Raw genomic sequence first — 17,421 nt, 5'->3', positions numbered from 1 at the left:
GAAGTTGGACCTGATATGCAGGCCTGTCTTCCCAGCTACTCCGGAGGCTACATTGGGAGGATGTTTAAGGCCTGTCTGGGCTGCAGAGCATATTCAAGCTCAGCCTGCGAAACTTAGCCACTGTTTCAAAACTAAAGTGCAAAAGGAGGGGCTGGAGATGTGCTGGCCTAGCATGGTGAGCCCCTGGGTTCAACCCAATGTAGTAAGGGAGGGAGGGAAATGGGAAGGGAGGAAGCCATTGCTGTACACACCGAATGTAGCTCTCCTCTAGGCAGATATGTGTGTCCAGCCCTGCTCTGTCAAGTCTCACCCCAGTAGTGATGGAAACTGCCAGAATTTGCACTTGGGAGGCTGAGGCATGGGGATCATAAATTCAAGGCTGGCCTTACATACTAAGGTCCTTCCTCAGGAAAACAAACAAACAAACAAACAAACAAACAAACAAAACTGAGGCAGACCCAGAATCAGCCCTCATTTGTATCCCTCTTTCTGAGCCTCAGTTTCCACTTTTGAAAATCCAAGTTTGCCAAAGCACCCGGCTCCTGAGAGGCACGATACGCACTGGGCTTAAAATCAAAGGCAAGTCTCTCTTCTTTAGTTTTTACTGTGGCTCCTACAGCTGCTGGGTCCTATGTGGCTCACGGTGTGTGTGCTGGCCAGTTAGGAGGGAGATTCTGTGTCTCTACCACCCCTGCCCTTCCTCCGCCCCAGGTCAGTGTCCAGCATGGAGAGCTGCTCCTACTGTCAATTGACAATTCCACCCCTGCCGACAGGTCATGACAGTGCCCAGGAATGGCCCTGTTGCCCTGGTCTAAGAAGCTCTAGGATGACGGGCATCTCTCTGGGTGTCTGCTCTCTATGAGGATGCTGTTTAGCACATCTGAGAGGGAACAGGCTGTCCCGGAGAGCCTCACTTCTACACACCCACCTTTCACAACTTCCAGGAAACCTCCTTCACCAAGAAGACCATTGTGAAATCAAAGCTGTCATATCAGCCAGCCTGGCCCACAGCACTAGGGATTTAAAATGCCATTTAACAAGCTGGGAGTGCTGGCATGGCCTATAGAATCCCAGTGCTTGGGAGGTCGTGGCAGGAAGATTAGAAGTTCAAGGTCATTCTCAGCCACATAGTCAGTTGGAGGCCACCCTGGTTTACCCGAGACCCCATAGCAGATAAACAAAATGAAAATAATGGAGCCCAGTGAGATGGCTCAGCAGGTAAAGGTGCTGGCTGCCAAGCCTGGCAGCATGAGCTCCATCCCTGGGACCCACATGGTGAAGGAGAGAACTGACTCTCGAAAGTTGCCCTCTGACCTCTACATGCTATTGGCTTACATGTGCGTGTATACACACACAATAAATCTAAGAATAGATAAAATGTATTTTAATTAGAAACAAAATGCTATTTGGAACACGCTGGCCATAGAATGTCCTATACCTTAATGACCATTGAGATCATCTCTGACCCATCCAGGACATCAACAGTAACTGGGAAAAGACTTATCCTCTGGCTCTGAAACCAGTCCCTGCAGTTCACTGGGGCAGGGTTCCGAGAGACTTCCCAGCCACATCACTCCACACATTAAGGATGGCTGAGGTCTCGTGACACAGGGAAGAGGTCAAGGCACTGCCATGCTCAAAGCATTTCTGGTAGAACCTCATGGCCAAGAAGGGTCCAGGCTTCAATAACCTGTCCTGCCTCTGGGCCTCATCTCCATCTGTCCCTACCAGGTGGCCAGGCCCACACTCCAGGATGGAGGTCCAGCTTCACGCTCTGCCTGGGAATGTGTGGGCTTCCTGTGTGGAGGAGGCCATGTGGGCGAGTAGAAACTGAAGAGCCCACTGGCATCAGGAGGAGGGAACTGTAAGAATGTTTTGCCTGTCTGAGAGCCAATTCATGTGGCTCTAACACATGAATGGAGCTACCTGGCACTGTAAAAAGAACCAGTTTCTCAGGGGTTGGAACAACTGGAGAGAGCAGCCAGGGCTGCTGGGCCTCGTCATCCACCTGGTAGGAGCCACTCTGCTGTAGCTTTTGATTCCCAATCGGAGCTTTCTCTCCTGGAGGAAGGAAGCAGCCTCATGAGGCTTAGGAAGCTCCTGAGAGTTACAGGATTCACTAGGCCCCTCCCACAGACTGGAATGTGCAAGGACACAAGCAAGCAGCTGCCCACAGCCTCCCAAGACAGAGTAGGTTCACACGTCTGTGGCCTCCAGAATCGTGAGAAAGAAAGGTCATGGCAGCAAGAGTGCACTCGTGTGAGCCAGGCCCTCTCTGCCCCAGAAGGTCTCTTGACAATCCCTCACACGTTACAGGCCAAGGCTGGGGTTGGGTGGGGGTGGAAAGCAGGGCCCCCAGGAGGAAATGACAGGGGAAATGAGTCTTTGCAATTCACCCACAGAAGAGGGTCACGTGAGTAAAACAGCCTAGCAGCCCCAAACAGAGGCCATCCTGGAGAACATTCTGGAAAGCCATGCTAAGGCCTCAGAGGTCAGCTGGGCATCTGAAAGTATACCTGAAGGATGTGCCAACGTCTCCCAAGTAGGGTGCTTATCACTATGTAGGTCTCAAGCCTCAAAGTGGGAATGGCACCCAGAGCCATGTGTATCGAATGCTGTCCCACACTGCAGCCAGCAGGGACAGGGATAGGAAGTTAGCCCTGTGATTACATAAGAGAAACCCCAGAGCTGTCAGCATGATCCTAACTTCCTGCCTGTCACCACCTGTCTCAATGACTCTTGTCATCAGGGCCATGCGGTTGGGGAAGCTGGAAGGACTACCAGACACAGTCACCGCTGCAGGAGGGGGGGAGTCACAGTCCCTTGGTCCTGTTGTGCTCACTTCACAGAGATTGAAAACGACCAACCTCTAGGCTGAGGTGACAGGTGCCGGCTGCCGACACCACTGGAGACAGAGAAAGCCCCAGGGGCCCTGTATTCGTGTGCAGCTTTCAAGACTGTATTTTCAGGGATCATTTCTGTAGTTGGTGTGCAGCTTTCAGAGCTGTTGGGGAGCTAGCTGTGTCTTATGGAATGAGTAAATACACACACACACACACACACACACACACGCTCATACACACATATGCATGCACATACAAACACACAGACGTGTATGCATACACACGTGCACACGTGAGGAAAAAGAGCTAGAAAACTAAACACACACACACACACACACACACACACACACACACACACACACACATGCCCAGCCATGTCCCAGATGATGGGTAGCAGACAGATGCTATGACCTGGACATATCTAATATTTCGACATTTTCCACAGAGTGAGTGTCAGAAATAGAAAAAAAAAAAAATCAACTTCTCGGAAAATAAAAGTATCAAGGAGAGAGGATCGCAGGCTTGACCTGGATGCTGTGCTGACAGTGAACAAGCCAGCTTTGAAAAGTAAGGAAAAAGGCCCGAGGGCCAGCCCTACCTCTCCGACTCCACCCCGTTCCTGCGTGAGCCCGTGTAGCTCTTCTTTTTGTCCACAGGCATCACGTCTGCATAGCCACCAGTCTCATCGCTGACGACGCCTGCGTGCACGGCCGCCTTGCAAATGCTGGAGGTCTGTAAGGACAGGGGGCTGTGTCAATGCCAGGTCCTGGTGCAGCCGACCACAATGACCCCAGAAAACCTCCCGCACCACCCCAGCTCCTGGACATCCATCATCACCGGCTCGCCATCATCGCTCGTCCACAAATTCCACACTGTCACACTGTGTGCCTGACCCCGGGGGATTTAGCAGAGACCAAATGAAGGCCAAATGCTTCCATGGAGTCAAGGAGGTGAATATACAAACACACAAGCAAGGTCTGTGAGGAAAACAAAACCAGGTCAGGAGAGGGCCGGAAGAGGCTGCTTCAGAGCAGTGGTGTGCAGACGAGTGTCAGAGGAGTTCCTGCCTCATCTATGTGGATGTCTGTAAGTGAAAAGCATTCTAGGCAGCGGGAGCAGACTGTGCAAAGGCCCCGAAGGAGGAGTGAACACATCATATCCCAGGAGGAGAAAGAAGGCTAGAGTGGCTGGGATGCAGTGACTCGGGCCAGCGTGGACACAGGTGGGCACTTTCAGATGCCTCCTGGGCACCGGGGCTCAGGCTGGTGTGGGGGTGTACTGCTTTCTAGACCTTAGGTGTCTTGGGGCCTGAGGGATGAGGCTCTGAGCTCAAGGCTCATCGGATAGAAGATGGGCGGGCACATCCTTTTACTTTTCATCTGGCAGTAGGGCCGTCCAGGGTGGTCCCAGGCAAGGACCAGGGTATCATTTAAGGCTGAGGTCTGTTCTGTCACCTCCCTGGCCATGTCCATGTGCCTTCCGGCTGGTGTCAGCTTTGTAGTTTAGACTGTGGATTCCACCTTTGTTTCCTGTGTGCACACCAGCCAGTGCCCGGCCTCAGAACTGCACCCCAGGCTGTGGTCTCCATCTTTGCTGTACCATGGGAGCAGCTACAGTCTTTTTAGGAAGATGGTGTCCAAGTGTCTTAACATCCTTCCTGGAGGTCTCAGCTGCACATACTGGAGCTGAGTTGATTGGCATGGGGCGGACCTGCCCAGTATGAGCACACACACTGCCCCTGACCGAATCTTAGTCCTGGCTATGGCCTATGATCCCATTTGATTTAATGAGGTGGGTGGTAACCATTATTCCTACTTCTCAAGCCAGCAAGCTGGGCACACAGGGTCAGTCACATTGCCAAAGCCACTTGAGAATTGTTGACGCCAACTGAAGCCAGGGCGAGGGCGGGTTTGGCATAACAATGGTCCCCAGAAGTGACCACAGCCTAATCCCCAGACCTGTGAACAGCAGAAGGGGTTTTGCAGATGGGATTAAGTTAAGGATGTTGGGACAGGAGATTACCGGGTTTATGCCAAAGTCCCAGTAACATCACAGTGTCCTATAACGAGGCGGGGGTGGCGCTCAGAGCTGGAACACGTAAAACTGCCCTGGCTGTTGCTGACACTGAAGAAGCCAGGAGCCCAGGCGTGCGGGTGGCCTAGCAGAGGCCAGGGCACTAGCTCTGTTTGTTGCCCTCTCTCCACACTGAAGAATGGAGTCAGCTACATACCCCGAAGTCTCCAGAGATGCCTAAATGGATGATCATGCCCTGGAGTGCTACATCATCAGAGCTGTGAATCAAGGTACTCCCTAAAGGGCCTACTTCAGGCTGGTTGATGTCTATCCTCCAAAACCATGACAATCAAGAGTCACTGATACCTAAGGAGGTGTGTGAGCATTTCCTCCAGGTTGGATTGACCATTGCCATCTTCAGTCAGAGCAGCTGTGAGTATTCCGTGAGATCCTCACATGATCCGGCCTATGGGCAGCGCCCCATAAGGGAGGGGGCGCCCAGAATCCTTAGAGACGCCCTGCATCTTGAGATTATTTAGAAGATAGAAGAGTTGACTGGGTGGGGTCTCTTCCTGTATAATTGTGAATCACCCAGGGGGAGTCTTCAATGGTGTGGCTGCTGAAACACCATCCCTGGGACTTCCTGGTGGCCTGTGAATCACCCACAGCTCCGGGAAGTACCTCCAGTAAACTCACTGGTTCGCCAAGATGAACCTGGATGGAATTCTTTCTTTGGTCTATGGGTGTCCTTCCTGGCTGGTAGAATCAAGACATCATGGTCTCCTCAGGAAAAGCCAAAGGCTGGAGAGTCCAGGAGCCACCCCAACACTCCCATACCCAAGGCTCAAAAACCAAAGGCCTGGTCTTCAATGCCAGGGAGACATGTCTTGTCTTCTTCCGTCAACAAATGATGCAAACCGGATCCTTAGCCCCAGGTGGTCCTGGAAAGTGGCCTACGAGGCCAGGAAAAGCTGGTGACTGGCAGCATCTGGTTCCAATCCTGAGCATGGCAGGATGGCCAGTCACCCTGTCTTCGCAGAGAAGCACTTTTTATTTTCTTCCCCTGAAGAAGGATCTACAACATCCAATTCCTGAAGAGGTTTGTGCTTTGAAAGGTTAAGAGGCAACAGACCCACATTTGTCTCTAAGATGGGTGGGGACACTGGTGACATCAAACCATTCTTCAGCTTCAGAATCCCCAGAAGCCACCTCTTGGAGGCATGTTAGATGAATGGACACCACATGCCTCTTGTGCCGACGGGTAACTGGCCAGCCATGGTGTTGCTGCTCATCCTGTCTAGGGACTGCCATTTCCAGGAGCGAGGCATCAGTCTCTGCTGCTGCCAGGAAAGGCCTCCTAGGATTCCTTAAGTCCCCTGGAGTTGCACACTCACGCCATGGGAGGTGCATCGTCCCCAGAGACCAGGAGGCTGTGGTTGTGCCCTTCATCCCCTCCCTGGAGTCGCTGCAGATACCGTGACACCCACATTTCCTGGATGAAACATTCATGCATGGCAGGCTGCTCTCACATCTCATGCCTGGTGACGCTCACGTCTCCGACTATTGCTAGACAAACATTCTTTCTCCTTCCCTCTCCCTGCATCCTTCCCCTGCCTCCCCTGCCACACGTAGGGGCGTTCACTGTCTGCTCATGCTAGTGTAACATCAATTCACAGACATTTCGTAACAACCCCTATGATCCTTGAGGCTCGTCAGCTAGCCCTGGCATTTGGTAGCTCTGAGACCAGGATGACCTGTACCCACTGCTTACTGTCCAGGGGCACCAGCATAGGTGACACTGGATCTGTGCCCAGCCTGTCGCTTACCCTGGCATCATGAGCCCACAAGATCATTGGGGTCACTGGTCACTATGAATCCCTCTCAGTGGATTCGAGATTGGGGGCCAGGAGCTAAACAACCTGCCCACGGTCACTCAAGGACAGAGAGGCCATGATCCCATGGACAGTGGGAATCAGTGAAGAAGAATAAAGGCTGCTGTGTTCCTCAAAGCGAGGTTCAGGGTTGCGCCTGACCTGGTACACAGTAACTGCCATAGGCAAAGGCCACCAACTGCCAAACCCTCTGTCACCATCACCAGGACCCCAAACTCTCAAGGACTGTCCTTGACTATGAAGGACCTTCAGCAGCAGACCACAGCCACCAGCAGACAGGCCTTCTGGGAACGTGTTCAGATGCAGGTTCTGCAGCTCTGCTCAGGTCCACTGGGTCAGGACAGCTGCAGAGGGCCTGTCTGAAACCACCACTCCCCTCTGGGATCCTGATGCCCACACAACGGGAGTTTGCTAGAGCAGCAGATGAGGCCAGGAGGATGGAAACTGAGGCCCAGCTGGGGAAAGAAATCCACATGGGTAATTCCCCTGGCTGGGGCCAGCTTGGGCCTCCTGACCTCGGCTCTGCTGTCTGAGCCACACCCCGACAGTCTTGCCTGCAGCTCACCACCACAAAGGGAGCTGCCGCCAGGACAGGCACTCTGCAAACGGCTGTATCCGTGGCACTCGGAGGCCCGTCAAAGGTCTGGAGACTACACTCCCAAAATAAATCTCTTAGCTAAACAGACATTTTCCAAGAGGCAGCATCATTTCCCAGAATACAAAGTGACCTAGAAACACAAGCCAGGAGAGCCTAGGGATGGGGGCACACTCTTGCTCCCTCTTCTTGCCTATGCCATCCTCCCCCTCTCTCTTCTCCTCTCTCCTTCTTTTTGAAGGATTTTTACCATCAACAACTGCAGTATCTTTTCCTCCAACAAATACTGAGCCATTACTGCATGCCAGGCCCCAGACAGAAGCCCCGCCATTTCCAAGGATCACTGCCCAAGTAGGTGCATTCATTAAAGGCTTCATTCACTAACACGCCTGCTCCTGTCAGCGCAGGCACAGCTAAGCAGAAAAAAGGCAGAATAAGAGAAAATCGAGAGGGTACACCATCTCACTTTGCCATGCGTTTGCTGTGGCACGCGGATCAGGCTGTTCTGAGCCTTGTTTTCCCCCTTTGCAAAATGATAAGGATTCCTAAACAAGGCATTTTTTAAAAACTTGAAACGCAGAACATAACAGATACTGAATAAAAAGCTTGGCCGCATTACTATCACACAGCCCCGTGGAGGGGAGAAAAAGAGTAGAGCACCTTTGTTTTGAACTTCTAACTTATGCTTTATGTGTTTAGTTGTTATGTTATTTAGTGCATACAGATTTGATCTTCATATCTTTGCATGAAAATCTGCTTTCTTAAAATCTCTTGTGCTCTTGCCTGAAGAATTGTTTTGTTCCACTCACCGCTTTTAAATTTGAATTTTATTTTATCAGCTAGTAACATGGTAACTTTTTAAATGGTTTGTATATGGTTGAAATAGTTTTGTCCATTCTTTTATTTTGAAAACATTTCAAAAAAATTTTTTTTCATTTTAAACATTTTAAAATCACAGTCTGGGCCCCCTCCCCCCCTTTTCTTTAATTTTTTTTTTTTCTTTTCTTTTCTTTCACTTCTGAGGATGGAACTCAGGACTTCATATTAGGTGAACTATGACAATCAATACATGGCATTTTACTTCTCCATAAATGCTCTAACATTTAGAACTTAATTTCAGCTAAACAGCTTTCCAGAAGTTTTTAGGCTCATAAGGAAAAAAAGACAAGGAAAAAAGCTTAGTCATGAAGGCCACTTTGGCCTTATGGAACTAAGTGACTTCACGGGTACAGGAATCTGGGACAATTGAAGGCAGATGGAAGCAAAGATGGTGGTAGTGAGGGAAAAAGGCCGTTTACAGAGGTGGGGAAAGTGTGAGTGATGCCTCAGCTGGAGACAAATGATACGAGCAGCTGGCAAGGTTTCAAGGTAGAAGATACCCTTGGCTGGGCAAGGCTGGCTGGGCCTGGGATTTCCACTCAAAAAGAAGAAAAGAACTCAGAGGGGTTACACACACTCGCACCTTCTGGGTCACGGTGGCCCTACGCCCTGGACACTGGAGGAAACTGGCTAATCCCTGAAAATCAACAAAAGAAAACTGGGCCTTCATTTCTGAGTTAGGAGGGAAGACGAGGAGACAGGGGCTGATGGGAATACTGGGGTCTCGCCATAGAGGATTTGTTTTGCTTTGTTTTCTTCTATGCGCTTACAGCTAAGAGCATGCAAGGCAAAAAGAAACAGTGAGTAAGCTGAAACCGCACATATAGAAAGAATACAGAGAAATGGAAAGGTGACAGAGCTGGCCAGTTCTCTGTCAACGTGGTACAAGCTAGGGTCATCTGGGAAGATGGAGTCTCAGCTGAGAAAATGCCTCCATCAAACTGGCCTGTAGCAAGTGTATAGGGTCTTTTCTTGACTCAGTGATTGGTGTGGGAGGACCCAGGTCACCAGGGTCAGTGCCCCTCCTGGGCAGATGGTCCTGAACTATGTAAGAAAGTAAGCAAAGCCAGACAATGTGGAGCATGCCTGTGATCCCAGCACTCTGGAAGGCAGAGGCTGGAGGATCTCTGAATTTGAGGCCAGCACAGTCTACAAAGTGAGTCCAGGACATCCAAGGCTACTCAGAGAAATCCTGTATAGAAAAACAAAACAAACCAAACAAAGCAAGCAAGCCATGGGAAGCAGCCAGTACGCAGTGTTCAGGCAATTGCTGCCTCCAAGTTCCTGCCTTGAATTCTGCCCTGACTTTCCTCAGCGATGGACTGGGGTCCGAGGACTGTAAATTGAAATAAACCCTTTCCTCCAAAAGTTGCTTTTGGCCATGGTGCTTGTGACAGCAACAGAAGCCCTAACGATGGGAGTGATTAACCATAGAGGAAATGAAGCCTGTGAAACAGTGACCTTCAAACCACAACGACCATCTAGGGGAGAGGAGAAGATCTAGAACTTTCATTCACAAACACAGACAGTGGGAGCCAGACCCATCTGTGAGTGGGACACTGGGGCTGTGGCTGCAGGAACTGGCAGGCTAGGTGTAGCCACAGGCTACAGCGCGGGATCTCAGCTCACGGCTCCCACACCTTGGCCTGGCTTTCTAAGGTGGCTACTCACATCAGCATAGATGTTGGTTCCAAACACAGGGGCCCAATAGGACGGCTCCTCTCCGCAACGTGCAGGACACTGGACTCTAGAAATGAGAAGCAATGATAGTAAGGAGTGGTGTGGGGCCAGTAGGACATGGTACCCTGGGCTCACTCCTTGTCTGAGTTTTCAGGGGAAAGAAAACTACCATACTTTCTTGTTCTCTCGCATTATCATTGTTTTATTTCTCTCTCTCTCTCTCTCTCTCTCTCTCTCTCTCTCTCTCTCTCTCTGTGTGTGTGTGTGTGTGAACTCATACATGCCATGGTTTATGTGTACACATCAGAAGACAACCTACAAGCGTTGGTTCTCTCACCACATGGGTCCCGGGGCTGGAACTCAGGCTGCCAGGCTTGGCAACAGGTGTTCCACCCACTGAGCCATCTTGCTAGTCTGCAGTTTGCACAGAGGCCTGGGAATCACAGCTCAGAGGAGGAGCACTTCTGTGGCCTTGGGTCAAGCCCAGCTCTAGCAGAAGGAAAGGAGACAATTGTCCCCAGGATGGTAAACACATCCTTGTCTTTAATTAACCATGCATGTACAGCTTGAAAACCCCACAGAAAAATAAAGCAAAGAGCAACGAGGTCCCAGGAGAGGCGCGCTGAGCTGTGGGATTGCGCCTTCCTTACCTGGGTATTGGTGGGGTGTGCTGTGAGCACAGATTGGAGATCGTTATCAACAGAGTTTTTAAGGCTACTTCCCTATGTGTTGAGGAAGGGTGGAGGACCCTCACCTCAGTGACTCGGAATGTTCCAAGAAGAGCACAGATCTCTTGAGGCAGAAAGGGTTAGATTACTATGGAACAATGGCCTCAGCCCAACTGGTGGCCCCAGGGCTGAAGAGGGCTCCTGGACTGGAAATAGGTGGGCCCTGGTGGCTGGCAAGCCCCACATGAGCATGAGCTTTGCCTAAGAAAAGGCCTTTTGTGTCTGTCTGGCACAGTTTACCACAGGCCGAGTCCAGGGACCTGGAAGCCAAGATGGCTGCCGGAAGCCACCTGGCCCAGACACAGACAGGATGCTTGGCAGGAAGGAAGCTAATCAGGCAGGCCGAGGGAGCTCTGTGGAAGAACAGAAGGAGCAGGCAGGGGAAGAGTGGGGATGGGGATTGTGGTGTGTGTGTGTGTGTGTGTGTGGTATAGGAAGGTTTGTGTGCTGTGTGCTGTTTGTGTGGTTTGTGGTGTGGCGTGTGTGTGTGTGTGTGTGTGTGTGGGTGTGTGTGGTGAGTGTGTATGGTATTTGTGGTATGTGTGTTTTGTGGAGTGGTGTGCATGTAGGATATGTGTGTGTGGTGTGTATATGTGTGTATCTGATGTGGGTGTGTAGATGTAGTTTTTTAAAAACACAATCGTCCAGTCTACGAACTCTCAAACCTGCTCTTGGTGTGAGGTCGGGAAGTTGTATGTATGGACACGTGGAGCCTGACAAACTGTTCGTTTGTGCTCCCTGCCACTTTCCTTCTGTTTCTCTGTGACACTCAAGAAATCCACTAAAGTTGTCTGACGGCCCTTGAACGCTTGCTGGAGCCAGTGTCACCCCCCTAACAATGCCTCTGTAGGCTTTCTTCTGTGCACACAATGGTTCCCCCTGCGGGGGGGGGGGGTGGCTGTTGCCAGAGAACACTAAGTAGAGAGACACAGGCTGCAGGTCTACCTTCTACTCCTTCCAGAGTCCAGTCTTCAGGCCCCGGGGTTCCTGGGACAGACAGCCTGTCACTCAGCACCAGAGGTGACTGCATTTAACCGAAGGCTGTCTAGCCCAGGGCTGTCAGCTGGGGGGAGGGGGAGGTCACAGCTATAGTGTGGCTGAGTCCTGTACTGGCCGGAGGTCAGCTTCTCTTTGTTGTGTTTTCTGACAGGGGAATAACCTGTGACAGGTAAGTGTGTCCAGGCTCTACTGAGTCCAGGAAGGGGGACATTTCCATGTCCCCTTCCAAGGGGCTTTATGGCAACTTCAGATACAAGGGGTCCCTAGGACAAGGAGAACCCCTCTCTGGTGAGTCAGGTTCAACAGACAAGGTTACTCTCTGTTATGTTCACCAAAGCTGGGGCAGGGAAGCTTCCAAGCTCAACGCTCTCTCCCCTGAGGCCCTGGGGTGTGGGGGCACCCTGGGTATGTAATGACCTTAACCTGACACTCACACCGAGTAGAGGGACTTAGGATAGGAGTTAGACATCGCCAGCTTAGTATAAAGGACTGACATCTGGGCCCAGCTGGGCACAGAGCCTCCTGTGCATCCCAGACCCGGGAAGGCCAGCAAGAAGACAGCAGGGCAGGAGAAACCTCAGCCCCTCCTACCTCGGGCAGTGGCTGGCCGGCTTCTCGAAGGGGCAGAGCTGTGCCACTGTGCTGTAGCAGTCCACTGCCGTCTCTAGAACAGGAGACGGGAGGTGTCAGGTCATGGCTCACAGTTCAGGCTGCGTGTTTTCACTCACACTGTGCAGACAGGCCCACAGCTTAGCGTGTCTGCAGGCGCACACCTACCTTGGTCTCCCCACGGGCTGCTGATCATACTCGCCATTTGATGCTTGCTTTTGAAACCCGTGCCCTGCCCTGCCATCTCTGACCATCCCAGGTGTGACTCTGTGTCTACACATGGAGAAGCCGAGGGACCGTAGTGGCTCCTGCTTCCGTTTCTGATCTCCCTGGCATCTATCGGTGCCAGGACAGTGACTCTGGCCATCAAGGCCTTTAAACAGCAGACCTACACTGACCACATCTGTGGTATTCAGCCATGCCCCAGTGGTTCTGACTCAGTCATTGACAGCCAAGTTCAAATCCAGATGTGCTTAGAAAGCAGTAAGGGAAGGGGCTCTTCAGGACCCTCCTGACAGCCTTTCTGGGAACAATGCCTCAGGCCAAAATGATAACTATAAAGAAAGGATCAAAGGAAGGGGGACTTCCTGGGCAATCCCAGCCGGCCCATGCACATTCTGTTCCCTTGGGGCCTGGCCCACTTACCTTTCACTTTTGACACGGTGAAGGAGCTGGAAGGCTTGTATTTGCTGGAAGGGAAAAGGTGAGTCAGTGTATGTGCCCCTAACAACCCACACACCTCACACTGCCCTGCATGAAACAGGGGAACTGAAAAGCTTAGAATATTCCAGAGTGGGACTCTTCCAGCAGCCTAGGGAAGCCTTCGGACCCCTTCTTAGAATAACACATTTCTTTTTTTTGGTTTCTTGATACATGTTCTAGAGGGGCTGGAACTCACTAACCTCAAACCCACGGTAATCCTGCCTCAGCCAGAAAAAATAAAAATAAAAAATAAGGTTCTTAAATGCACAAGATGAAGCCAGGCCGGTGGCCAGAGGTTAAGATACAGAGTTCAACCAGGTGGCCCAGCCCTAGGAGACCCAGACTGGAGCAGCTGGCAGCCCACAGGACAGAGTCAGCTGTGGGACACGGGTTGTCTTTCGTTTTCCTGTTTTCTTAGACGCTTCCCAAAGTTTCAGTCATGTGTGGACGTGGTATCCTCCTGTCTCTGCCTCCCCAGTTTCAGGATCACAAATAGATCAGACACAGGTCCTCAGGTTTGCACTTTACCATATGCCCAGCCCTCAAAAACGCTTCTACAATAAGCAAACTCTGTCAGGGCCCTCACCCGCCCCCATCTCCCATCCCCCATCCCCACAAGACAGGTACCTCAGGGACTCCATGCCATTTTTCTGAGACTTGACAAAGAAGGGTACCATCCCATTCCTAGTGACATCCACCAGGCCACCTCGGTCATCAATGACACCATGGTGGATGGCAGCTCGACATATGCTGGAAGACTACGAGCAGAAAAGAGGCCACAGATGGACAGAGCTCCTTTCCCAGAGTCATCTGAGCCACTTGTCCCCGGCCAACCAAAACCAAAAAACCAAAACATACCCCACCCGACCATTCACATGTGGCCGACCTTGGCCACATCCTGTTCCTAGATGGCTTAAGAGTTCATCTTGGCCGCTTAAGCCCTTTCCAGCTGAGTATGTTGGTCCCAGTCCCTCAGTGACCTTCAGTCCCCTTTCCCAGAAATGGTCTCAGCAGCTTTTGAGCCACGGGGCCATTCAGATCAGTCCATTCGGACATTCCAGGTTGAGCCAGGAGAGAGAACACCGGTCTCCATGAGCCCCCACTTGCTTTTAGGGGGGGCTTCCCACTTGCCATGTACAGAAGCGCTGGCCACACTCACACTTTCGTAAAACAGAGATCCGAAAACCTTCGCCTTGTTGTTCAGACAGCCTGCGGGGCACTGGTACCTGATGGGTGAATAAAGAAAAGCTCGCTGGTGAAACTTCCCGGCGACATCGCGATTTTCCCTCACGAGCTTTCTTGAATTTTGTAAATATGTCACTGACGGATTCCACCGCTATGAAAATTGTGTGTGTCTCCATTTGTATGCACAGGTGGAGGTGTGGGTGCCTGCAGATTCCAGGAGAGCTGGTTAGTTCCCAGGAGAGGCTTTTGTGAGGGCTGGAATTCAAGCCCTGGTCTTCCTTCACACCCAGCAACGACCATTCTGAACTGCCGAGCCATCTCTCCAGCCTTTGTTTGTTGTGAGATCGAGCCTTACTTTTCGGCCCAGGATGACCTGGAATTGATTATGGCCTCAAATTTGTGACAATCCTCTTGCCTTTGCCTCCTCAGTGTTAGGATGACAGGCACACACTACCCAGTGTGTGTGTGTGTGTGTGTGTGTGTGTGTGTGTGTGTGTGTATGTGTGTGTGTACATATACGTGGTGCATGAGTGTGGCAGCCAAAGGTCAGTGCTGAATGTCTTCTTCTTGTTGTTAATGAGGTTAACATAGAACAATGAGGCTCCTGTTCACCACAGACCCAAACCTAACCTATAGGAAAGCCTTCAAGTTCACGTCCACAGATTCTCCAACTTCCCTTGTAAATAGGAATATGCCCAGCACAAAGACAGCAACTCACCCCAGCTGCACATCAACTGTACCAGGACAAAGACACGGCCAAATGGATCTTTTTTGTTTGTTTCTCTGTGCAGCCCTGGCTGTCCCGAACTTCTTCGTAGACCCATGCTGGCTTCAGACTCACAGGGATCCACCTGCCTCTGCCTCTCTGAGTGCTGGGATTACAGGTGTGCGCCCTGGGTTTGGGTGTGACACTTGACACCATTTGCCTTGTGGCACCAACACTCAGTGGTTTCCTCTAGAGGAACATCTGCAGAGGTTCCCACAGCTGCACAGGGCACCCAATGGGTGTCCCCCTGGGACAGCCACATCTTGGCTACTCTGTTCCCTGTTCACTCACATCCATGGGAGTAAAGGCTGTCCCACCAACTGGACTACAGGTCCCTCGGGTGATATGAAGAGCCACCTTCTCCTTCTAATGGATGTTCCAAACAACTCACTCAGCTCTCAACAGACTCACACCATGCCAGCATCCCTGAGCAGAGGCCCTGAGTGACACTTTCTAACACTCTCCTAAATGATGCTATCACCCCCTCAGGGAGCAGGGTTCATGTTCTGCCTGGGCAGAGCACCACCCTGCTAAATCCTCAGAGACTGCACACTTTCAGCTAAACCTCAGGCTAAATCTGGAAGCCAGCTCCAAAGGCAGGCCTCACACCAAGGGGTCAGCCACAAACTGAAGTGAGAGCTGGTCTGCCAGCACCCATCAGGGTTGAGATACTGTTTTTGATTTTATAATAAGAGGCTCCATGTCTATCATTCCCATAATCACGGGGACCCTTCTCTGGACCAGAGACAAAGCACCTGGCAGTAATACTTGCCTAGTAGGGTTAGTTTAGGATGCGCTGGCTGATGTCTGGGAACAGTTTTGGTTGTCCCCACTGGCATTTGGTGGAGATCAAGGTCGGGGAGTTTGCTCAACATTCCATAATATACCAGGTACCCCACCTCATTGTTTCATGTGCCCCAGGAGTGACAGTTGAGAAATGCTGGTGACATGTGCTCAGTCTGAGGCAGTGGTCAGGGGTGACAGTGGATGTCGTGGTTGGGGGACAGCAGGCCACCACTGTCAGGGGGACAGAGGAGTGTCACGGTCAGATTGGAGCATGGCGCATATGGTATGCTGTGCTAACAGTAGGAGCGGTATTACCCCCACATCTTTCCAGGAGGCTCAGAGTAGGAAGCAAGGCTTTCGCAAATCGCGTGGCTTGACACATGCCTCACGAGGGTCCTAAAGGCAGCTAGCCCAGCCCAGTCCAGCCGAGTGGGGCCCTCACCTGTTACATGTGGATCCCTTGCATGTGTCCTTCATCTTGGTGTCACAGTGGACCACTTGGGCTAGGAGAGACATGAGAACGGGACTATGAGATCAGGAGGGTGAATCCTGGCTAGAAGACTCCTCCATCATTCCAAGGGACATTCTGGAATGCTCTTAATGGTCCAGGCTGTCCTGGAACTCACTCTGTAGACCAGGCTACCCTCCAACTCAGAGCTTTACCTGCCTCTGCCTCCTGAATGCTGGGATTAAAGGGATGTGCCGCCACCTTCCAGCTTCTTGTCATTTCTAAGACAGGTTTTCACGATCAGCACAGGCTGGCCTCACTTGAAATCCTCCTGCCTCAGCCTCCAGAATGCTGGGATGACGAGCCCCTATCGCTATGCCCAGCTCCAGCCTTACTTGTCACTTCAGACAGAGGCAGTTGTAGCCTGGCATAAGTTATTTTCCACTGAGACCCATTACCACCCTCAAACAAGGTAGACACAGCAGTGCTCACCTCCAAAGATTCTTATGAGCATTAGATAAAAATAAATAAGGAAGGAAGGAAATAAATCATGTGACCATGATGGTTGCCTGACACACACACTCAAGTCCCTACAGCCCTACCTGGCTCTCAGAGGGTAAGGCTTACAAAGGGGTGGTCTGTCCAAGGGGTATGGCTTGCGGGAGACGGAGTATACAGAGGAGTAGGAGGGTGAATTTTTAGGCCGCAGGGTTTGCACGAGCCCTCATTCCAGCCTGGACATAGGGATCCTGGCTGTTCTTATCCACATTATATCCCTTGCAACCATTTGCCAACCATTTCCACACTGGGAGCAGTGTTAAGAAAAAACTAACAAGCCAGGTGTGGTGGCTCATGCCTTTAATCCCAGCACTTGGGAGACAGAGACAGGTAGATCTCTGAGTTCGAGGCCAGCCTGATCTACAAAGAGAATTCCAGGATAGCCAAGGCTGTTACACAGAGAAACCCTGCCTTAAAAAAAAAAAAAAAAAAGGAAGAAAGAAAGAAAGAAAAAAGAAAAGAAAAGAAAGAAAAAAACTAACAAGAGGCTGGACAGATGACCCAGTATTTAAGAGCATATACTGTTCTTGCAGAGGACTGGAGCTCAGTTCCCAGCACCCAAGGTCGGGCAGTTCACAACTGTCTGTAACTCCAGATCCAGAGGATCTGACATGGGGGGGGGGCACTGCATTCATGTGCACATAACCACACACAGGTAAACACACAATTAAACATAATCAAAATAAATCTGAAAAAGAGATGAACGAGACTGTAATTTTGCAGTATTAAATCTGGCCC

The 17,421-nt window shown here is 51.1% G+C and overlaps 1 protein-coding gene across 1 annotated transcript in view; it reads right to left on the bottom strand.

Moving 5' to 3' along the window:
- Crispld2 (cysteine rich secretory protein LCCL domain containing 2) overlaps positions 1-17,421 on the bottom strand; it is a 57,420-nt gene that overhangs the window by 7,964 nt on the left and 32,035 nt on the right. The window contains exons 8-14 of the mRNA XM_055621603.1: positions 16,120-16,180; positions 14,100-14,166; positions 13,568-13,698; positions 12,884-12,927; positions 12,221-12,293; positions 9,894-9,969; positions 3,442-3,575 (exon numbers count right to left, since the gene is read on the bottom strand). Coding sequence (XP_055477578.1) covers positions 3,442-3,575; positions 9,894-9,969; positions 12,221-12,293; positions 12,884-12,927; positions 13,568-13,698; positions 14,100-14,166; positions 16,120-16,180 — 586 coding nt within the window. The remainder of the gene's footprint in view (positions 1-3,441; positions 3,576-9,893; positions 9,970-12,220; positions 12,294-12,883; positions 12,928-13,567; positions 13,699-14,099; positions 14,167-16,119; positions 16,181-17,421) is intronic.

Source organism: Psammomys obesus, unplaced genomic scaffold (genome assembly GCF_907164565.1).
Source record: "Psammomys obesus unplaced genomic scaffold, mPsaObe1.curated_primary_1811, whole genome shotgun sequence".
In the NCBI taxonomy this organism is placed as follows: Eukaryota; Metazoa; Chordata; class Mammalia; order Rodentia; family Muridae; genus Psammomys; species Psammomys obesus.
This window is presented reverse-complemented; position numbering and strand designations above follow the sequence as displayed.